Source organism: Oncorhynchus mykiss, chromosome 2 (genome assembly GCF_057628025.1).
Source record: "Oncorhynchus mykiss isolate SJ-2025 chromosome 2, ASM5762802v1, whole genome shotgun sequence".
NCBI lineage: Eukaryota > Metazoa > Chordata > Actinopteri > Salmoniformes > Salmonidae > Oncorhynchus > Oncorhynchus mykiss.
The window spans coordinates 20,160,656-20,184,919 of NC_143023.1; the positions used below are offsets into that span (position 1 = coordinate 20,160,656).

General features: G+C 49.0%; 1 protein-coding gene across 4 annotated transcripts in view; it reads left to right on the forward strand.

Moving 5' to 3' along the window:
- LOC110509768 (protein capicua homolog) overlaps window positions 1-24,264 on the forward strand; it is a 62,181-nt gene that overhangs the window by 13,267 nt on the left and 24,650 nt on the right. For all 4 annotated transcript variants that reach the window (XM_036941535.2, XM_036941553.2, XM_090192098.1 and 1 more), the window contains exon 2: window positions 6,392-10,338. In XM_036941535.2, the coding sequence (XP_036797430.2) occupies window positions 6,579-10,338 (3,760 nt within the window). In that variant the 5' untranslated portion in view covers window positions 6,392-6,578. The remainder of the gene's footprint in view (window positions 1-6,391; window positions 10,339-24,264) is intronic.

Consider the following 24,264-nt stretch of genomic DNA (forward strand, 5'->3'; position numbering starts at 1 on the left):
ACAACTAGGGACAGGAGGTTTTCCTCTCAACATTCCTACACTCACCACAACTAGGGACAGGAGGTTTTCCTCTCAACATTCCTACACTCACCACCTCCCTACGCTCACCACCTCCCTACACTCACCACAACTAGGAACAGGATGTTTTCCTCACAACGTCCCTACACTCACCACCTCCCTACACTCACCACTTCCCTACACTCACCACCTCCCTACACTCACCACGTCCCTACACTCACCACCTCCCTACACTCACCACCTCCCTACACTCACCACGTCCCTACACTCACCACCTCCCTACACTCACCACCTCCCTACACTCACCACCTCCCTACACTCACCACAACTAGGGACAGGAGGTTTTCCTCTCAATATTCCTACAATCACCACAACTAGGGACAGGAGGTTTTCCTCTCAACATTCCTACACTCACCACAACTGGGGACAGGAGGTTTTCCTCTCAATATTCCTACACTCACCACAACTAGGGACAGTAGGTTTTCCTCTCAACATTCCTACACTCACCACAACGAAGGACAGGAGGTTTTCCTTTCAACATTCCTACACTCACCACAACGAAGGACAGGAGGTTTTCCTCTCAACATTCCTACACTCACCACAACTAGGGACAGGAGGTTTTCCTCTCAACGTCCCTACACTCACCACAACTAGGGACAGGAGGTTTTCCTCTCGAACTTCCCTACACTCACCACAACTAGGGGCAGGAGGTTTACCTCACAACGTCCCTACACTCACCACAACTAGGAACAGGAGGTTTTCCTCACAACGTCCCTACACTCACCACCTCCCTACACTCACCACCTCCCTACACTCACCACCTCCCTACACTCACCACAACTAGGAACAGGAGGTTTTCCTCTCTACGTCCCTAAACTCACCACAACTAGGGACAGGAGGTTTTCCTCTCAACGTCCCTAAACTCACCACAACTAGGGACAGGAGGTTTTCCTCTCAACATTCCTACACTCACCACAACGAGGGACAGGAGGTTTTCCTCTCAACATTCCTACACTCACCAAAACTTAGGACAGGAGGTTTTCCTCTCGAACTTCCCTACACTCACCACAACTAGGGACAGGAGGTTTTCCCCTCAACGTCCCCACACTCACCACAACTAGGGACAGGAGGTTTTCCTCTCAACGTCCCTACACTCACCACAACTAGGGACAGGAGGTTTACCTCACAATGTCCCTACACTCACCACAACTAGGGACAGGAGGTTTACCTCTCGAACTTCCCTACACTCACCACAACTAGGGACAGGAGGTTTTGCTCTTAAACTTCCCTACACTCACCACAACTAGGGGCAGGAGGTTTACCTCACAACGTCCCTACACTCACCACCTCCCTACACTCACCACAACTAGGAACAGGAGGTTTTCCTCACAACGTCCCTACACTCACCACGTCCCTACACTCACCACCTCCCTACACTCACCACAACTAGGAACAGGAGGTTTTCCTCTCTACGTCCCTAAACTCACCACAACTAGGGACAGGAGGTTTTCCTCTCAACGTCCTTAAACTCACCACAACTAGGGACAGGAGGTTTTCCTCTCAACATTCCTACACTCACCACAACGAGGGACAGGAGGTTTTCCTCTCAACATTCCTACACTCACCAAAACTAGGGACAGGAGGTGTTCCTCTCGAACTTCCCTACACTCACCACAACTAGGGACAGGAGGTTTTCCCCTCAACGTCCCCACACTCACCACAACTAGGGACAGGAGGTTTTCCTCTCAACGTCCCTACACTCACCACAACTAGGGACAGGAGATTTTCCTCTCAACGTCCCTACACTCACCACAACTAGGGACAGGAGGTTTACCTCACAATGTCCCTACACTCACCACAACTAGGGACAGGAGGTTTACCTCTCGAACTTCCCTACACTCACCACAACTAGGGACAGGAGGTTTTGCTCTTAAACTTCCCTACACTCACCACAACTAGGGGCAGGAGGTTTACCTCACAACGTCCCTACACTCACCACCTCCCTACACTCACCACAACTAGGAACAGGAGGTTTTCCTCACAACGTCCCTACACTCACCACGTCCCTACACTCACCACCTCCCTACACTCACCACAACTAGGAACAGGAGGTTTTCCTCTCTACGTCCCTAAACTCACCACAACTAGGGACAGGAGGTTTTCCTCTCAACGTCCCTAAACTCACCACAACTAGGGACAGGAGGTTTTCCTCTCAACATTCCTACACTCACCACAACGAGGGACAGGAGGTTTTCCTCTCAACATTCCTACACTCACCAAAACTAGGGACAGGAGGTGTTCCTCTCGAACTTCCCTACACTCACCACAACTAGGGACAGGAGGTTTTCCTCTCAACGTCCCTACACTCACCACAACTAGGGACAGGAGGTTTACCTCACAATGTCCCTACACTCACCACAACTAGGGACAGGAGGTTTACCTCTCGAACTTCCCTACACTCACCACAACTAGGGACAGGAGGTTTACCTCTCGAACTTCCCTACACTGACCACAACTAGGGACAGGAGGTTTTGCTCTTAAACTTCCCTACACTCACCACAACTAGGGGCAGGAGGTTTACCTCACAACGTCCCTACACTCACCACCTCCCTACACTCACCACAACTAGGAACAGGAGGTTTTCCTCACAACGTCCCTACACTTACCACGTCCCTACACTCACCACCTCCCTAAACTCACCACAACTAGGGACAGGAGGTTTTCCTCTCAACGTCCCTAAACTCACCACAACTAGGGACAGGAGGTTTTCCTCTCAACATTCCTACACTCACCACAACGAGGGACAGGAGGTTTACCTCACAACGTCCCTACACTCACCACAACTAGGGGCCAGGAAGTTTACCTCACAATGTCCCTACACTCACCACAACTAGGGACAGGAGGTTTACCTCACAATGTCCCTACACTCACCACAACTAGGGACAGGAGGTTTACCTCACAACGTCCCTACACTCACCACAACTAGGGACAGGAGGTTTACCTCACAACGTCCTTACACTCACCACAACTAGGGACAGGAGGTTTTCCTCTCAATATTTCTACACTCACCACAACTAGGGACAGGAGGTTTTCCTCTCAACATTCCTACACTCACCACAACTAGGGACAGGAGGTTTTCCTCTCAATATTCCTACACTCACCACAACTAGGGACAGGAGGTTTACCTCACAACGTCCTTACACTCACCACAACTAGGGACAGGAGGTTTTCCTCTCAATATTTCTACACTCACCACAACTAGGGACAGGAGGTTTTCCTCTCAACATTCCTACACTCACCACAACTAGGGACAGGAGGTTTTCCTCTCAATATTCCTACACTCACCACAACTAGGGACAGGAGGTTTTCCTCTCAATATTCCTACACTCACCACAACTAGGGACAGGAGGTTTTCCTCTCAATATTCCTACACTCACCACAATGAAGGACAGGAGGTTTTCCTTTCAACATTCCTACACTCACCACAACGAAGGACAGGAGGTTTTCCTCTCAACATTCCTACACTCACCACAACTAGGGACAGGAGGTTTTCCTCTCAACATTCCTACACTCACCACAACTAGGGACAGGAGGTTTTCCTCTCAACGTCCCTACACTCACCACCTCCCTACACTCACCACCTCCCTACACTCACCACCTCCCTACACTCACCACGTCCCTACACTCACCACAACTAGGGACAGGAGGTTTTCCCCTCAACGTCCCCACACTCACCACAACTAGGGACAGGAGGTTTTCCTCTCAACGTCCCTACACTCACCACAACTAGGGACAGGAGATTTACCTCTCAACGTCCCTACACTCACCACAACTAGGGACAGGAGATTTTCCTCTCAACATTCCTACACTGACCACAACTAGGGACAGGAGGTTTTCCTTTCAACATTCCTACACTCACCACAACGAAGGACAGGAGGTTTTCCTCTCAACATTCCTACACTCACCACAACTAGGGACAGGAGGTTTTGCTCTTAAACTTCCCTACACTCACCACAACTGGGGGCAGGAGGTTTACCTCACAACGTCCCTACACTTACCACCTCCCTACACTCACCACAACTAGGGGCCAGGAAGTTTACCTCACAACGTAACAATAATTGCTCTACTTTCAGGCCAGGTGTCATTCTAATAAATGAATCAGGCTATCCGGTTATTTGAGCCGAAGGGAGAGAAAGGGCCAAAAGCCGTAATGGGACGGCCAGGGGCCTGAGAGTGTGAGACAGGCTGAGGGAGTTTCTAACAGCATCACAGGATGTGATGTTAAACTAAATAGTGAAGAGGTTATGGTGTTGTGTACGTGGGTTGTGTACGTGGGTTGTGTATGTGGGTTGTGTACGTGGGTTGTGTACGTGGGTTGTGTACGTGGGTTGTGTATGTGGGTTGTGTACGTGGGTTGTGTACGTGGGTTGTGTACGTGGGTTGTGTACGTGGGTTGTGTACGGGGGTTGTGTACGGGGGTTGTGTACGGGGGTTGTGTACGTGGGATGTGTATGTGGGTTGTAACGTGGGTTGTGTACCTGGGTTGTGTACGTGGGTTGTGTACGTGGGTGAGTCGTTTGTAGCATGGGTAAACAAACAGTTAAAACACGGTGTGTCTTAAAATGACTCTCCCATTAGCCTAACACTCACTTCATCTCCGAGAAATGTGTGTGTGTGTGTGTGACTGTTTTTGTCCATTTTGTTTTGCGCATCACTGAATAGTGTGCCTGACCGTGTACCAGGGTTAAAATTATCCCAATATGAGCACATTAAACCATGCCAGATTATTCAAAATGTGTAGCTTTTTCCTGAAATGCCTGTCTGTGTTTGCCAGTGCAGAAAAGAGACAGAGACACAAAAGAGAGAGAGAGAGAGAGAGAGAGAGAGAGAGAGAAAAAGGGAAAGAGAGAGTAGGGCCGGGTGTGCTAGAACGAGTGTGGAAAATCCCTATGACTCTATATGGGAAAGGCAGACCTATTGTACAGCCGGCTTACTCTTTTCTCTCTCTCTCTCTTTCTCTCTCTCTCTCTCTCTCTCGCGCTCTCCGTTCCATCTCTCTCTCCCTCTGTTCCTTCTCTTTCTGTCTCTGCTGTGTGTAGCCTTCTCTGTGTGTAGTCAGCCCTCTGCCTCTCTGTGTGTAGTCAGCCCTCTGCCTCTCTGTGTGTAGTCAGCCCTCTGCCTCTCTGTGTGTAGTCAGCCCTCTGCCTCTCTGTGTGTAATCAGCCCTCTGCCTCTCTGTGTGTAATCAGCCCTCTGCCTCTCTGTGTGTAATCAGCCCTCGGCCTCTCTGTGTGAGTGACCTCACCCTGCCCACCATAGACCACCACCGCCTGATGGGATTTAAAATATGCCCCAATTGGTGTGTGTTTTTACCTGATGTGTTAATGTGAGCCCAGGCACACACACACACACACACACACACACACACACACACACACACACACACACACACAAAGCATAGAACGGCACAACCTGGGATCGTGTGTGTGTCTGTGTGTGTAGAGAAATTAGTTTGTAATACTAGAGCAGTGCGCAGATGTAAAACCATATGTCATAGTGACCAAGCTAATGTATGAAATAATATGCATTCCATTTCTCGTTTAATCATTTAACCTGATGATGCATCTGTAAAAGCTCTGTTTAGTTAGTGGAGTGTTAGTGGAGGCTCATCCACAAATGTTAGGAACTGTGGCCTTTGGAGCATCATAATTAGCTGGAGTGGGAATCATCAACACTCTTTACTTCCTCAAATTCACTCAACATGAATGTATATCCAGGACACGCATGCACATGCACATACACACACTTTAGTGGATTACATGGAGGTGAATGGTGGTGTTATGAGCCCTCGGTGGGAAGTCATTCAGTGCAGTACACTTCCAGGTATGACATCATTTTCTAATCTCAGCCATTTTTGATGATGACGATAATAAATGACCACCTGTCTTCTCTCTCTCTCTCTCTCTCTCTCTCTCTCTCTCTCTCTCTCTCTCTCTCATTCTCTCTCTCTCTCTCTCATTCTCTCTCTCTCTCATTCTCTCTCTCTCTCATTCTCTCTCTCTCTCATTCTCTCTCTCTCTCTCATTCTCTCTCATTCTCTCTCATTCTCTCTCTCTCTCTCTCTCTCATTCTCTCTCATTCTCTCTCATTCTCTCTCTCTCGCTCTCTCTCTCATTCTCTCTCATTCTCTCTCATTCTCTCTCATTCTCTCTCATTCTCTCTCTCTCATTCTCTCATTCTCTCTCTCTCTCATTCTCTCTCATTCTCTCTCATTCTCTCTCATTCTCTCTCACTCTCTCTCTCTCACTCTCTCTCTCATTCTCTCTCTCTCACTCTCTCTCTCTCATTCTCTCTCTCGTCTCTCTGTTTTTAGTCTGATTTTCAGAAGAACAAGGAAGGAAAAGGGGCAGTGAAAAAGAGAGCAGAAGACCAGGGGGCGAACGGAAAAGAAAGAAGAAGAAGAAACAGGGTAAAAATAAGACGAGCCAAAGAAAGGAGAGCAACCGTCAGCACTCACCCCACAGAGTATAAAGGCAGAAAGGAAAAGACGAGGTGAAGAGATGAAGCCACTAAAGAGACAGAGGGGATGCTCTCCCCCCTCCACGCGGGCCAAAGGGGGGAAGAAGAGAGGGGCGACAGAGACCCCCCCAGAGAGGGACAACAGGAACAAACTCAGGAAGGAGAACCAAGACGGACAGCCTCAATCCACGACCCCCGCCCACTTGCTACGGAAACAATCCAGAACCTCCTCTGACAGCTCTCAGCGGGAGCCAATCAGAGGCAGTGAAACCCCAAAGAAGGAGGGACCTAGAGAGCAGGTGCTGCCAAGGCAACCTGAAGATAAAGAGAAGACCGAGGACAGCAGAGGGGGGGTTGGGGGGAAACCAGGGGGGCCTAACAGCACCCCCACCTCCTCCCATAACAACATCCTCACCATCCCCACCCCCACTACCAGTCCCAGCCCTACCTCCATGTCCAGTAGGAAAACAGCCACCTTCAAGGCCAGAGTCCCCAAGAAGAAGTACATTGCTGAACACTATGCTGGTAGCAACGCACCCAGCCTCACCTTCACCCCTGCCCCCATGCACAACAGCCACAGTAACTACAGTAGTACTAGCAGTAGTATTAACATCATCAACAGCAGTAGTACTAACAGTAATAACAGTAGTAATACCATTAGTAACAGTAGTAGGCCCAACACTACTATTAATGGTATTAACAGTGGTACTAATAGCATTAGTAACAGCATTAGTAACAGCATAAGTAACAGCATTAGTAACAGCATTAGTAACAGCCATAGTAGCAGCTCAGTCAGCCACTCGTTAGCCCCCAGTGTGTCCAATGAGGAGAGGAGGGTAGCTAGCAGCCACAGCCATGGCCCGGGGGAACAGGGAATGACAGGGGCCTCCATAGGGCCCAACGATGGTAGTGTGGCCCCCCAGGACAGAGAAAGAGACCCCCAGGGTGGAGAGACAGAGGGGGCCCCTAACTCAGTACGCTCCGTATCCACGGATACAGCCAGCGAGCACGATCTGGAGGTGAACTCCCAGCCCAGTACCAGCCCTGCTAGAGCCCCCTACCAGGGCAGTCTGTCCGGGGCGGATGCCCTGGCCAAAGGCCTGAAGAACCAGAGAGTTCTAGCCCGCTGTCGATGGAGAGACAGACTTAACGGAGAGCAAGGTGGGAGGGAGAGAGAGAGGGATGGACCCCTGTCTCCTATGTTCAGGGCTGGGGTGGTGCGGCGGGTGAGTGGGGGCAGCGCTGATATCCAGCTGCAGGGGGAGGAGGGGATACTCTGTTACCCCTTTCAGGGGGGGACCGCACACCCAGAGTGGGAGGAGACGAGCGTGGAGTTCATCCTGGACGCCCCTCCACCCGGCACGGCGTCCGTGGCCATCGGGACACGCGTATGTGTGCCTTTCGGAGGGGGAGGGGGGCGAGATGGGGGTGAACAGGGGACACCTCAGCTATACAGAGAAGGGGTGCTGTCCCAGGTAGACCCACACCCTGCCGTGTCGTTCCCCTACAGGGTGCTACTGTGTGAGGATCTAGAGGTGCTGGAGAATGGATTGAGGGAGGAGGAGGGAGGGATGGAGGAGAAGAGGAGGAGGGCGCAGGCCCAGGCTGTATGGGTGTCCAGACAGAGCCTGAGGCTGCTGACTCCCCCCTGGGAACTGCCTCACTCAGAGAGGGAGAGAGAGAGAGAGAGAGAGAGGGAGGAGAGGGAGAGGAGGGAGGAGATGGAGGTGGAGAGGGAGGTGTGCCAGCTGAGTATTGGTATGGCGCTGGGTGGGCCGATGGGAGGGGGGGTGAGGTTGGTGCATAGCTTCTCTCCAGATGGGGTGGTGGGGGGGCATCACTATGGAAACACTCCCCCCCATCCCTCCTCGTTGGTAACGACCAGCGTTGTCACCATCACTGGAGAGGGTTACCCTGACAGAGAGATAGAACAAGAGAGGGAACAAGAGAGACAGAAACAGCCCCAAACACCAGAGGAGGACATGGAGATGTCTAGGTTCACTATGGGCACCCAGCATCGCCACATCCTCTCCAAGCCCCTCCTCGGGGGGCACAGCTACCCCTCCTCCCAACACCTGGTCCAGGGCCTGGGCACGCCACTGGGCTCTCACCTGTCTTCCCTCACCTTGCCTGGCCCTGAGGCCCTGGGCATGACCCCCCCACCACACCTACCCCCTTCCAAGAGCGCCCTGGTCCCCCTGGACAAGACCCCCTCCCAGATCCCCACCCCTACCCCTGGAGGGGGGTCTACCTCCTCCTCAGCCTCCTCCTCGCGCTCCCGCACCCCCCTGTCGGCCACCCTGCAGAAGTACAAGAAGGGGGACGTGGTGTGCACCCCTAACGGTATCCGCAAGAAGTTCAACGGCAAGCAGTGGAGACGCCTCTGTTCCAGAGAGGGCTGTATGAAGGAGTCCCAGAGACGAGGCTACTGCTCACGGCACCTCTCCATGAGAACTAAAGAGATGGAGGGAGGGGGAGAGAGGGACAGGGGGAGAGGAGGAGGGGGGAGCAGTTCGGGGACTATCACCCCCTCAGACCTGCGTGGGTTTGACTGGGATGAGACGTCCAGAGACAGCAGCGAGGCCAGCAGTAGAGGAGACTCCCGCCCTCGGCTGGTGCTGCCCTCCCTTCTACCCCATGACTTCTCCAGGTTTGACTTTGACGAGTGTGAGGCAGCCACCATGCTTGTGTCTCTGGGCAGCTCTCACTCTGGGACCCCCTCCTTCTCCCCAATCTCCAACCAGTCCCCTTTCTCCCCTGCCCCTTCTCCCTCACCCTCCCCCCTCTTCGGATTCCGTCCCGCCAACTTCTCCCCCATCACCGCCTCCTCCGTCCTCCCCCCTCCTCGTAGACACAGACACCCCAGTGCCACGGGGGGCAAGCTGGGCACCCCTGGGGGGGCAGAGAGGGAGAGGCATACTTCAGGGGTCCAGCCGTCCTTCCACACTAACCTGACCTTCACTGTCCCCATGAGCCCTAGCAAACGCAAAATAGACGTTCCTCCTCCCCCTCCTCCCTCCTCCCACCCCCACCACGACCACCCCCCCAAACCTGAGCTGGAGCAGGGGGACCTGAACTCTGCCTCGTTCCCTGTCCTCTCCCCCCAGACCCCAGCACACACCCACGCTTACACACCCACCTTCTCCTCTCCCCAAGGGGTGAGCACACCAACCAGCCGGCCCCCCTCCTCCCCCGCCACCTCCCCCCCTCCCCTCCTGGTGTCCCCAACTCCCCCCTCCCCTCCAGACTCAGGCCCCCGCCGTTTCCACCCCACATCCCAGCAGGCCTTGCGGGACTCTCCAGTGATCGTGCGGAACCCGGAGGTTCCTCTGGCCAAGTTCACAGAGCATCCGTTAGGCCGTGGGGGGGGGGGAGTAGGTGATCCTAAGAGTCTTAACAGCATTACTCCCCAGTCTGTCTCCACTCTCCAAGTCCCTGTACCCATCAACGCTGCTGCTGCAGCGGCAACCAACGGCACCGTCCTCCTCCAGAGCCCCACCCCCACTTTGGTGCTGGTGTCATCCGCCCCACCCTCCCTGACCTCCGTCACCCCCGGTTACCCCGCTTTGGCTTGCATCTCCATCTCTACCACGCCCCCCTCTTCGGGACCCCCCCTCACCAACCCAGCCAGCCCAGGGGAAGGGCGGGGTAGGACGGAGAGGACAGGCTTGTTTGGGGGGGAGGTTCAGCAGCCAGTGGCCTGTCACCCCTCTCCTACAGCCCTGCTGCCCCTCATACTGCCTGCAGAGAACCTGCACCCCACACCATGCAAAGACATCATCATGGGACGCCCCGGGACAGGTGAGACACACTGGGAGACAGCCTGGACATGAAGGGATGAGATGGGGTAGAGGAACGGGGAGGGATGAGATTTGGGTAGAGGAACGGGAAGGGATGTGATTTGGGTAGAGGAACGGGGAGGGATGAGATTTGGGTAGAGGAACAGGGAGGGATGTGATTTGGGTAGAGGAACGGGGAGGGATGAGATTTGGGTAGAGGAACTGGGAGGGATGAGATTTGGGTAGAGGAACGGGGAGGTATGAGATTTGGGTAGAGGAACAGGGAGGGATGAGATTTGGGTAGAGGAACAGGGAGGGATGAGATTTGGGTAGAGGAACAGGGAGGGATGAGATTTGGGTAGAGGAACAGGGAGGGATGAGATTTGGGTAGAGGAACAGGGAGGGATGAGATTTGGGTAGAGGCACAGGGAGGGATGAGATTTGGGTAGAGGAACAGGGAGGGATGAGATTTGGGTAGAGGCACAGGGAGGGATGAGATTTGGGTAGAGGAACAGGGAGGGATGAGATTTGGGTAGAGGAACAGGGAGGGATGAGATTTGGGTAGAGGAACAGGGAGGGATGAGATTTGGGTAGAGGAACAGGGAGAGGGATGAGATTTGGGTAGAGGAACAGGGAGGGATGAGATTTGGGTAGAGGAACAGGGAGAGGGATGAGATTTGGGTAGAGGAACAGGGAGAGGGATGAGATTTGGGTAGAGGAACAGGGAGGGATGAGATTTGGGTAGAGTAACAGGGAGAGGGATGAGATTTGGGTAGAGGAACAGGGAGAGGGATGCAGAGGGGTGAGATATGCTATGATTATAATATTATGATTATTTAATGTGACTACTAGGCTTTGATTATTGTGTTTAACTCCAGGTCGAGGACCTAAGTTGGCATCATGAAATGGAAGAGCTTTTGAAACGTGAATGCACGGTTTGTTGTAGCAGCAACAGCAGCATGAAAAATGGTTACCTAGTTTCATTTTCCACCAAATTCACATTTACGGAACAGGGATTGACTTCTGGGCAGGTCATTTCTCGTTAAACAGAATGAGTTTAGTGACATTTAGTGAAGGGAGGGTACTGGGATTTCTGGTCTGTTCAGCAGGGCTTACGGTCCGTGCTATCCTTGCTCCTTGGGACCTCCCTACCCCATTGAAGTTGGCATTTTAAAATACTTTAGGTTAGGGTAACAGTAGGGATTAAGGTTAGGTTTAGTTTAGGGACATCCCAAGGATCTCAGATAGCACTGACCCAGGGGTCAGAGTAGGGAAATCAGTTCAGTTTAAATGGGTATAAAATACAGGATATACTGTATGTAATGTAGGCCACATACGGACCGTTTCCCCCATCTCTCGCTGGGTGTGTGCGTGTCATCATTGTTTGAGACTGGGTTTAGATAGAGAGTGGGGAAGCCTCTGAAAGAGAGGATGGGAGGATGAATGACATTTGGTGTTTTGTCTTTGAGAGAATGCTACTGACATGAATCCTCTCAGGCCCATCTCTGCAGTGCCGTCTGACTGTAAGAAGGGGTACAGTCCCAGTTAGGATACGGTATGTAGGCTACCACTGCACCAGTACGGTCAATTCTATCATTCTGCTGTGTGTGTGTTCTGGTGTGTGTGTCAGTTTCTGTAATGAACAATAGGACATTATTGACAGGAGGTAATCCCACAGGAGAACCGGGGGGGGGGGGGGGGGGGGTGGTGTCTGTCTAAAGAGACGGAGGGATGGTTTGGTTAGCTGCCTTTCCCCAAAGGATATTATCTACTCACGCCACTTATCAATGACGCGTTGTGTGAGCGTTTGTCTCTGTGTGTGTGTCTCTGTGTCATGTTGTATAGAATGAAGGGGTAAAATAAGGTCTGGGAGTTATATTTGAGTGAGTTGCATTGGGCTCATCCATTTTATAGTTGTGTGTGTTTGCATGCGCACGTTACAGTGCCAGAGTGCATGTGGGTGTGTAAAGAATCCTCTGTGCTTCAAGCTCCTGTGTGGGCTCTCTTTCTCTCTGTGTGTGTGTGTGTGTGTGTGTGTGTGTGTGTGTCTGTATGTGATCAATAAACAGTGAATCAACATTTCTCCATCTGCGCTGGAGCAGTGGTATGACATTTAGATGGCCTGTTGTATTCAGTGTGATTGTATGTGTTGTAGGTCTAGCTATTTGTCTGTCTTTGCGAGACAAGTGTATGTGGGTGTTTTCTCTCTCTTGAGAGAAAGAGGGTGTGAGTTCTTGTTTGTGCATGTGGTTGTCAGAGAGAAACTAGGGAGGTGTGTACTTACTGCGTAGTTACGATGAGCTTTGAGTGTAAATTACACATACGAACAGGCCTCTACAATACTGCTACACACACACAACGAATAGCCTATCATGTTGCAGATAAAAGTGACATTATATACACTGAACAGAAACAGAAACGCAACATGGAATAACTTCAAAGACTTTACTGAGTTACAGTTCATATAAGGAAATCAGTCCATTGAAATAAATACATTAGGCCCTAATCTATGGATTTCTGTTAAGCGTGTGTAGCGGAGGCGAAGTCAGGTGAAGGAGAGCAGAGTGTAGCAAACAGGCACACTTTAATTACGTTCCAAATTGATAGCACAATAAAAACATACACAAGTGCCAAAACCACGGAAATAACTAAAGTAATGCCCCTGACAAACCACATAACAATAAACAATTACACACAAAGACATGATGGCAAAGAGAGGGCTAAATACATGTAGATTGATTAGGGGATGAAAACCAGGTGTGTATGGGACAAGACAAAACAAATGGACATATGGCAAATGGAGCGGCGATGGCTAGAAAGCCGGTGACGTCGATCGCCGCCTGAACAAGGAGAGGAGACTTGACAGCCGGCCTCGGGGACGACCCGGAAGGCGAGGCGCAGGGCGATCCGCAGCAGTTCAGGATCCAAAAGATCTGCAACTCTCCTCCGGACCGTACCCCTCCCACTCCATTAGGTACTGAAGGCCCGACGCCTCAAATCCAGGATGGAATGAACGATGTACACCGGGACCCCCTCGATGTCCAAAGGGGGAGGGACCTCCCGCACCTCAGATTCCTGGAGTGGACCAGCCACCACCGGCCTGAGGAGAGACACATGGAACGAGGGGTTAATACGATAATCAGAGTGAAGCTGTAATCTGTAACATACCTCGTTCACCCTCCTCAGGACTTTGAAGGGCCCCACAAACTGCGGTCCCAGCTTCCGGCAGGGCAGGCGGAGGGGCAGGTTACGGGTCGAGAGCCAGACCCGGCCCCCCGATGCGAACACCAGGGTCTCACTGCGGTGACGGTCCACGCTGGTTTTCTGGCGACGTGTGGCTCGCTGGATGGAGGTGTACACGAGCGGCCTCCCATATCTCCTCCACACACCTAAATCAGTCGTCCACCGCAGGAGTCTCGGGCTGACCCTGATGCCACAGCGCCAGAACCGGCTGGTACCCCAATACGCACTGAAAGGGGGAGAGGTTAGTGTGGCGAAGCGAGTTCTGTGCCATCTCGGCCCAGGGCGCGAACGCCGCCTACTCCCCCGGCCGGTCCTGACAATATGACCGCAGAAACCTGCCCATATCCTGGTTGACTCTCTCTACCTGCCCGTTACTCTCGGGGTGAAAACCTGAGGTAAGGCTGATCGAGACCTCAGACGTTCCATGAATACCTTCCAAACTCTCAGCGTTAACTGGGGACCCCCATCCGACACTATATCCTCAGGCACCCCGTAGTGCCAGAAGACGTGAGTAAACAGGGCTTCCGCAGTCTGTAGGGCCGTAGGAAGACCGGGCAGAGGGAGGAAGCGACAGGACTTAGAAAAACGATCCACAACGACCAGGATCATAGTGTCTCCCTGTGAAAGAGGAAGATCTGTTAGGAAATCCACTGACAGATGTGACCAAGGTCGTTGTGGAACGGGTAAGGGGTGTAGCTTACCTCTGGGCAGGTGTCTCGGAGCCTTACACTGGGCGCACACCGAGCTGGAGGAAACATAAACCCTCACGTCCTTTGCCAAGGTGGGCCACCAGTACTTCCCAGTCAGACAGCGCACCGTCCGACCGATCCCCGGATGACCAGAGGAGGGAGACGTGTGGGCCCAATAGATCAACTGGTCACGGACAGGAGACGAAACGTACATACTGTACGCCCAACGGGCTCTGTATGCAACGCCTGCTCAATATCCGCATCCAGCTCCCAAACGACCGGCGCTACCAGGCAGGAGGCCGGGAGTATGGGAGTCTGATCCATGGGCCGCTCCTCTGTGTCATACAGCCGGGACAGTGCGTCTGCCTTCTTATTCTGGGAACCTGATCTGTAGGATAGGGTAAACACAAAACGGGTAAAGAACATCTTGCCTGACGAGGATTCAGTCTCCTCGCTGCCCGGAAGTGTACTCCAGGTTGCGGTGGTCAGTCCAGATGAGGAACGGGTGTTTAGCCTCCTCAAGCCAATGTCTCCATGCCTTCAACGCTTTAACCACAGCCAACAACTCCCGGTCCCCCAAATCATAGTTAGCTGGGCTGGGCTTCTTTGAGAAGAAAGCACAGGGGCGGAGTTTCGGTGGCGTACCCGAGCGCTGTGAGAGCACTGCTCCTATCCCAGCCTCGGAAGCGTCCACCTCCACTATGAATGCCAAAGAGGGATCCGGATGGGCACGGGAGCCGAAGTAAACAGAGCTCTTAGCTGCCCAAAAGCCCTGTCCGCCTCAGCCGACCACTGCAACCGTACAGGACCCCCCTTCAGCAGTGAGGTAATGGGAGCAGCCACCTGGCCAAAACCCCGGATAAATCTCCGGTAGTAATTGGCAGACCCTAAAAAGCGCTGCTCCTCCTTTACCGTGGTGGGAGTCGGCCAATTACGCATGGCTGCAATGCGGTCACTCTCCATCTCCACCACTGATGTGGAAATGCGATACCCTAGGAAGAAGACAGCCTGCTGAAAGAACAGGCATTTCTCAGCCTTGACATACAGGTCATGCTCGTCCAAGTACCTGGAGGAGGAGCCAGGCCCAGCCAATCAGAATGAGTTTTTCCCACAAAAGGGCTTTATTAGAGAAATAAATACTCCTCATTATCATCAGCTGTCCGGGTGGCTGGTCTCAGATGATCCCCCAGGTAAAGAAGCTGGATGTGGACTTCCTGGGCTGGCATGGTTATACGTGGTCTGTAGTTGTGAGGCCTGTTGGACGTACTGCTAAATTCTCTAAAACGAGGCGGCTTATGGTAGAGAAATTTACATTAAATTCTCTGGCAACAGCTCTGGTGGCCATTCCTGCAGTCAGCATGCCAATTGACAAAACTGCACATTTTAGAAGTGGCCAAGTAAATATATATATATTTTATAACATCACATACTTTCACACTGGGCAGGTCACTTATAAGATGATTCCAGCCCCCCCTCCCCTCCATTATCTACTGAATGTGTCATGCCCTGACCTTAGTTATCTTTGTTTTCTTTATTATTTTGGTTAGGTCAGGGTGTGACGAGGGTCTGTGGTTTGTTTCGTTTTTGTATTGTCTAGGGGATTTTGTTTGTCTAGGGGTTTTTGTAAGTCTAGGTCTATATGTCTATGGTTGCCTAGATTGGTTCTCAATTAGAGGCAGCTGTTTATCGTTGTCTCTGATTGGGGACCATATTTAGGTAGCCATATTCCTTGGGTTGTTTGTGGGTTCTTGGTCTATGTGTAGTTGCCTGTCTGCACTACACATATTAGCTTCACGGTTTGTTCTTTTGATAGTTTGTTCAGTGTTCTTTCTTTAATAAAAGAAGTATGTACGCTTACCACGTTGCGCTTTGGTCTCCTCCATATGACGACCGTGACAGAATCGCTGTACAATTGAGTTAGTTGGTAGAACTCCAGCTTTGGCTAGAGGAGATATGTGAGAGAGAAGGGAGGAGGAGGAGTGAGTCAGGTAAATAAGATTGAACTCTGTTGAGGAAGTGAGACAGAAGGATGAGTTTTCTGCAGCTTCCTTCCCCTGTTTCCACTCCTCCTTCCACCCATCCAATACAATGTTCCATTTATTCATGTTTAATATCGTCACACACACTTCAAAGTCACAGTCTGGGATTTGTGTTTCAGCCTAACAGTAGCCCTGCCACTCGGTTTGGTGAACTGAGGGATGGAGCTGGGAAATGTAACCACACTCAAACTCAGATGGAACTCTGGATTCAGGGACTGCGTGTGTGTTTGTAACTTAAAGTTCATTTTATAAAGGGATTAAGAGGGTCAATGTCAGAGCTGAGGGTAGTGCTGTAAAATTGATAGAACCATTGAGCGACTACGTGAGAAAAGGATGAGGTGGAGGGAGAGAGGATGAAAGGGAAAAGTATGTCATATGTGCATGATGCATTGTAAGTCGTGTGAGTGTGTGTGCAACCACGCATCAATCATCAAACACCGGAAATGATGTGCACGTGCCAAATGTATGTTGCCATGGCAACAAAGCAAACACTCCCATACACCAATGTACACACACACAACATGCAGTACAAATAGAAGCTGGCGCTACGCAGTTCCCCTTCCCTTCGCAGTCAGTGGAAATGGAAAGACATAGTCCTGCCTCTTTCGGTTCATCTCTGACATTTTAGTTAACATTTGAACATGAACGCAAGACGAGAATTCTGATGTAGCTCTCTAAATTGATTTGTAGTTGACGTTGAAGTGCTCGGGTCAAATCTTTATTTCCAAGTTTGTACTGTTAATGTTACCACAGAACCCAGCCAGAAATACACATCACACAGAGTCATGGCAACTGTGTTTTTCTCAGGCTCTTTTACCTGCTAAGGGCAATTTGCTGTACATCATATGGAACAACATGGACGCATAAATAGTACTCTGATAAACAACTTAGGCCTCTACATTTCATTTTGACATGCCTACTCTAACATTTTGATTTCAGAATCTGACTGTTCTTTAAATAATTCAAATCAACGGTTTCACTTCTTATTCTAGTTAGGCTATGTGCTCCACCTTTAAAGTGACCACCTACAGCAGTAGCCTAGTTCTGGCCAGGCCCGGTCAAACAAGGTTATGCTGTTACTTTCTGGAATACAAATCTACTGTATGTAGCATGAATGAACCTTTTGTAGTGAGGTTGGGACTGTGCGTGTGGTTGGTGTGTGCTTCATACAGAGTCTATTAGAACTAACTTCTTAGCCCTGTGTTAGTTAGTAGACCCTGTTAGTTTCTCAGAGGCAAATGGAAACTCCAGCTTTCTCTGTGATTATGAGGTGAAATCTGGATAGTCAGTGCTTCACGGCCAGCCTGACTGGGCTTAGCGCCTTCACACACACCTACCCAACAGCAGGCTGGCAGACACAGACACCCAAATCTGGGCACACAAACACACCCAACATAGGGTACTCACTTATACACACACATCCAACACAGGGCACTCACTTATACACACACACCCAACACAGGGCACTCACTTATACACACACACCCAACACAGGGCACTCACTTATACACACACACCCAACACAGGGCACTCACTTATACACACACACAACCAACAAAGGGCACTCACTTATACACACACACAACCAACAAAGGGCACTCACTTATACACACACACACACCCAAGACAGGGCACTCACGTATACACACACACACCTAAAACAGAGTACTCACTTATACACACACACCATACACAGGGCACTCACTTATACACACACATACACACACACCATACACAAGGCACTCATTTATACACACACACCCAACACAGGGCACTCACTTATGCACTTATACACACACACACACACATAACACAGGGCACTCACTTATACACACACACACACTCAGGAAAAGCAACTGGAGACCCGTCTCTTCCTTTCTCTGTCTCGCTCTGCCTTTCCCAAACCACAAAAAGCTCCCATTCTCCATGTTAACCCTTCGCTCCATAGACTGCAGTCTCCTCCTCTCCCTCTCGCCATCCTGGTCTACCCGGATACAGATACCCGGGAATAACAACCCCCCCTCCCCCTTTACGTAACACTTAAAGCCCCGCACTGGCTCCCAGACCATGGCAACAGACTACCACACATCTGGATAGACTAACACTCATTCATATCGTGATAGTTATATTACCGTGTATATATAGTCAAATACACAAGGGCAGGCTTATGCGTCACTATTGTACTTCATAAAACATATATATATTTTTTGGGGGGGGGGGGGTCTAAAAAGTGCATTTTTAATGTTCCTCTGAAGTGCAGGTGCTCTCCGACCTAAGTTATACTTAGCTTTACTTTAGGAGATGAGTTTTTATTTTAGGGAGGTCGAACATCTCTCTTCCCGCTCTCCTCTCTCTCCTGCTTGAGTGTTTGCCCAGGCTGTCTGGCATGGCTCTGTCCGTCTGCTGGTGCTTTATCTGCTGGCTCATACTGCCTCCAGGTGGACAAACACACACATTACATCTCAGCCACAGAACAGGGACAGGGGAGGACGGTGCACCTAGACGCTGATCTGGTGTCAGTTTGGTGTGTTCCCCCCTATAATGGTTAGGGTTTGGCAATGTTGAGTTGATCCTAGATCAGTGGCTAGGGAGTGAGAACAGGAGAAGTACTGTGCTCTGAAACATGGTAATGTTCAGTGTTAGTGCGCATGTGTCCTGTGTCTGAAAATAACAGACGATAAAGAGCTCGACTGTCGATGGTGGATATGTGTGTACCGAAGAACACTGAGCATCTCTTGTACCCATGCCCATGATTTGTCTGGGCAGGCTGGATCACACACTGAAACACACACAGCTTATGGTCTCAGGAAAGCTTCAGGATGACATGACGCACACTAGTTCTGCATTTTGACAGAAGCTGAATTCCATGATTTGATTACGCACGAATAGATGACATCATAACACTCTGTCTCTAGGGAAGACACAGAGGCCAGGTGGAGGGTGGTGTGTGTTGTGGTGCGTTCAGGGGGCCATTGGTCTCCACAAGTGACATGGGGACCTGTGCCCAACATGACTGTTACCGTGGTAACTGTGGAGGGTGGAAAATCGAGTTATAATTGGATAGAGCAAAAGACTAGTAGGAGGAAGGAGAGAGAGGGGGAGAGATGGATTTGGGGAGTGCGAGAAAGAGGCGAGAGAGGGAGAGACTGTGGTGTGCCCCTATATGTGATGTCAGGTGAGAGTGGGAGTCAGGGTGGGTGTTGGAGGGAGAAAGAGGCGAGAGAGAGAGAGACTGTTGCGTGCCCCTATATGTGATGTCAGGTGAGAGTGGGAGTCAGGGTGGGTGTTGGAGAGAGACTGTGGCGTGCCCCTATATGTGATGCCAGGTGAGAGTGGGAGTCAAGGTGGGTGTTGGAGGGAGAAAGAGGCGAGAGAGAGAGACTGTGGCGTGCCCCTATATGTGATGCCAGGTGAGAGAGGGAGTCAGGGTGGGTGTTGGAGGGGGTGGAAAGTCAGGGACTTCACGTAGAGCCACATGTCAGAGAACAGGAAACACCTTCAGAGAAACTGGACATAAACGCACAGACACACACACACCCGCAGCACAGATCAACACCTCATACAGTGTGAAGATATTCCTGTAGACACAGAGTATTATGCAGTCCCTCAATATGTAGCTTTTGGTTCGATGAGAACAAACTCCTACACAGATACAGGGCAGAGCTCCACCAATCAGAGACAGGAGAGGGAGATCGTTAAGCTTTGCTGAGGTGGTCTCTCTCTTTCGAGATTTTCTCCCTTTAATTTCAACACTCTCCTCTCCATGTCATTTCATTTTGTTCGGAGGACTAGTGGTTTGTCACTATTCAGTCAAGTCTGCATGGTGATCTATTAGGTCTCTCAGAGGTAGGAGAGTATTCAGCCCAAGTGATCTCATAATTCTAGGTTTAGTCTATCCTCAATTGAATTGCTTGAATGTCTATTGATAATCTCTTGTATTTCCTGCCTGTTGTTCTGTGATCTGTCTGCACCCGCGTGCTGTTTCATTTGTTGCTACCCAACATTCTTTCCTACCAAACATAATCACATAGTCTACCAAACGAAATGACTCTTGTATAACTTGCACATGTTAAAGCCCCCATGTAGTCTTTTTCTTTTTATATCATCACTGTGGGCCCAATTCAGACACAGGAAATTAATACCTTTCCTACACACGCCTTTCCTATGCACTCTCAGTAGTTGGCATTCACACTTACCTTATGCCAGGTACATAACAGGCTTTTCCGACGTGGTTCCCTTGTGCGCTCTGAATACATTTTATTCAACCGCTGAAAACCCACCCCCCCCACTTGCCGGCCAACAGATTTTCTCATTGAGTTTTGATTCAATGTATCTAAAGCCATCCCTTTAAATGTGGCACCTTTAATTAGAATTGTCTCGACAGACTATATGGAGGGAACAGTTCAGATTATTAGGGATCAATGAAAGAAAGACATGAAAATACATGTATATTCATCTCTGTTTCATCATCTTGTAGATTATTTAGGGTTAGGAAAGCATTTATAAACTCATAAAAAGAACTGGTTTGTAGAGCCTTTACGCACAAAATATACTGAATAAAAATATAATACGCGATAATTTCAAAGATTTTACTGAGTTACAGTTCATAGAAGGAAATCAGTTCATTTAATACATTCATTAGGTTCTGATCTATGTATTTCACATTACTGGGAATATAGATATCCATCGGTTGATCACAGATACCTTTCATTTAAAAAAGTAGGGCCGTGGATCAGAAAACCAGTCAGTAGATGTTGATCACCATTTGCCTCATGCAGCACGACACATCTCCTTCGCATAGAGTTGATCAGGCTGTTGATTGTGGCCTGCGTTGATATTTTTGTTCAGTGTAGTTTAATAACAGTGTACCCTCAGCGACAGGGCTGTAACCTCCCCTCTCTCCCTCTGTCGCTCTCTGTAGCGGTTTATATGTATTGACATGGTCAGAGCTCAGGGCAGTTTCAAAGTTGTAGTCTCTCACTTTTTCCGTCGAGGTTGAGTCTAATGCCCATTAGTTTATCCGTTCGCTTAACGCCACAGGCTTGGGCATTCCCATGACAGAAGTGACTCCCTCAGAGACTGGGGAGAAAATCCCAGCTGAATGGACAACACAATGAATGACAGATTAGAACACTTCGAAGAATAAGTCTGTTTCGACTGCCATTTAAATATTGATGAAGTTAATCTTTCAATTTTTCCTGAATTTTTCATTTAAGCAAAAAGGTAGGATGCTGTTGACAGTAGCTGAGAGCAGATACTGTATGTCTGTCTTTCAGTAGTGGTTCTGGAACGTTAATATAAGTTCTTTACTATGACAACAACATCTGCCTGATCTGAGCTAGTCGCGCTCGCTGTGACCTTATTGGCTGGCTCCCAAAGCTCCCTGTGAGATGACTGGCTAGAAGAGGGAGATTGACCCTCCCTCTATTGTATTTGAACAGAACACTTCAAATAAAATGTACTACACTGTTCTGGAGGGTATTAGATACACTACTTGTCATAGTTTAGACTGTGTGTTATTAAGTACGCTATTTGCAGCTATTAGTGAGAATTGTGTTTAGATGTACTGTGCCAACACACTCAATTTGTCATAATGTGTGTATGTTTTCTATTAGCAGCAGTATTAGTGATAAATGATGTGGACATCTATAGGCAACCTTTTATCCAGTAATAGGAGTTGCAGTCAGTGCCCTTAGTAGTTGATTTGTGTGTTTGTACTCACTGCACTGTGTGTGTGTGTGTGTGTGTGTGTGTGTGTGTGTGTGTGTGTGTGTGTGTGTGTGTGTGTGTGTATGTGTGTGTGTGTGTATGTGTGTAATCCATCTCTCCCATCTCTGGTCTCTCCACCCTTCCTCCCATAATAGTTTTGTTTTCCCTCCCTCTCTCCTCCCCTCTACACAGAATGACTGTTAGTCTATTTTTACACTGATACTACCTCCCTCTCTTCTATTCCCACCCATTTCCCCCTGTTTCTAAAACCTCCACCACTCATTTTCTTTCTCAGTCCTGGTTTGTGTGTAAGTGCGACTGCGTATGTGTGTACAGGTGTGCATGTGTATACAGTACACGCTTGTGTTCTTGTATCTGTCAGAAAGCGTGTGTGCTTGTTGTGTGTGTGCATGATGTGTGTGCTCAACATATACACACACACACACATTTAAAAGTCAGTCTAGGGAATGTTAAGCTGCACTATGGAAACATTTTGAAAAATTATATTCGGGAATTGAATGGGCTTTTTATGGTGGAAAATGACATCATTGCTCTCCTCCCCTCTCCGTTTCTGACTAATGACACGGAAACTGAGAGAACCGCTCCACAAACAACTCAATCATTTACCACTCAGTTTACATGCCAGTGTGTGTGCCAACCACACATAGCAGTGTGTGTGTGTGTGTGTGTGTGTCTGTGTGTCTGTGTGTGTCTGTGGCGTACACATGTGGTTAAATAACATGTTGTAATAGAGTGAATAATTGTCCAACCATCTGATTTTATGGTGGTGAAAATGTATTTCATCGTTCCACAACCATTAGGCTACTTCTAATACTTCTAATGCTCATGACTACCATTATGTGGAACTGCTGCAGCTGCCTGTCGTGCCACTATTTAAAACACAATGGTAGTGGAGCAATTAGTTGAAGAAGTAGTAGAGTAGTAGTCTAGTTGGAAAAGACACTGGCGTTGGTTCCTCTAAGCTTCTCTAATGCTGCTAATTACTCATTACCAATACTCTGTCTCTTTTTAGCATTCCTGTAATTCAGTCACATGGTGTGTGTGTATGCACTGCTGAGTCACAAAACACATGGCTGAGCACTGAGCAGCAGTTATAACATCAGAGAGTAGGCTACATTAGATGATGCTAGATGACTGGTTGATGTTATTACACTGTAATAACCCTACAGGCTCAGAGGATAAATGACATGATTCCTGGAATGTGGAAGGGAATTGTCTGGAAATATTATTAATGCATTTAATAACAAAAAGCCCAAAGATACAGATAGTGTGGTCTCACAGGCATCACCGGGTTGTCACTAGTTACCACAGCCACAAAGTCATAAACCCTGCCTATTTCTACAATTCATCTCCTTAAAATATGATTTTAAACCTAACTCTAACCTTAGTGGAACTGACAGAATTTTAGCAACATGACATTTGATTAAAAAAATTAGTTCATATACACCACCAGGAAGAATATTACACTTTAAAAAATATATATATATATTCTAAGCGAGCATGTTTTTTTGTTTTTTTTCATGTTTTCATAAATGAATAGAATGTTTGGGAACAACGTATCGTAAGGCATTTGTGAGAATTCTATAGCAATATAGAGTGAGAAAGTGGCCCTGCGTTTGGACAATTAATAGACACAGCAGTAAATATAACCTAATAAAAACATACAGTACCAGTCAAAGGTTTGGACACACCTACTCATTCCAGGGTTTTTGTTTATTTGCACTATTTTCTACATTGTAGAATAATAATAAAGCCATCAAAACTATGAAATAACACAAATGGGATCATGTAGTAACCAAAAAAGTGTTAAACAAATCAAAATGTTTTATATTTGAGATTCTTCAAAGTATGCCCTTTGCCTTGATGACATCTTTGCACACTCTTGGTATTCTCTCAAGGGGCAGAACGATAGATTTTCACCTTGTCAGTTCTGGATTCGATCCAGCAAGCTTTCAGTTACTGGCCCAACACTCTAACCACTAGGCTAGCTAGATAGCCAGAGTGAATTTGCGAACGCAAGAGATATGCTAGGTAACTGGATGACATTTATTCAAGTTCTTGCTAGCTAACCAAATGACACCTGCATCTCTAGCTGTGAAAAGACACTGTAAAAAAAGTCACTCACCCACTCCTCCAATGGCATGACTTCCTCCTAGCAGCTAGCTAGCTAACTAATGTTAGGCTCTGTGTTTTTAGTTTGCTACATAAATAGATATGCTAGTCTATTAGCCATGTTATGACTTACTT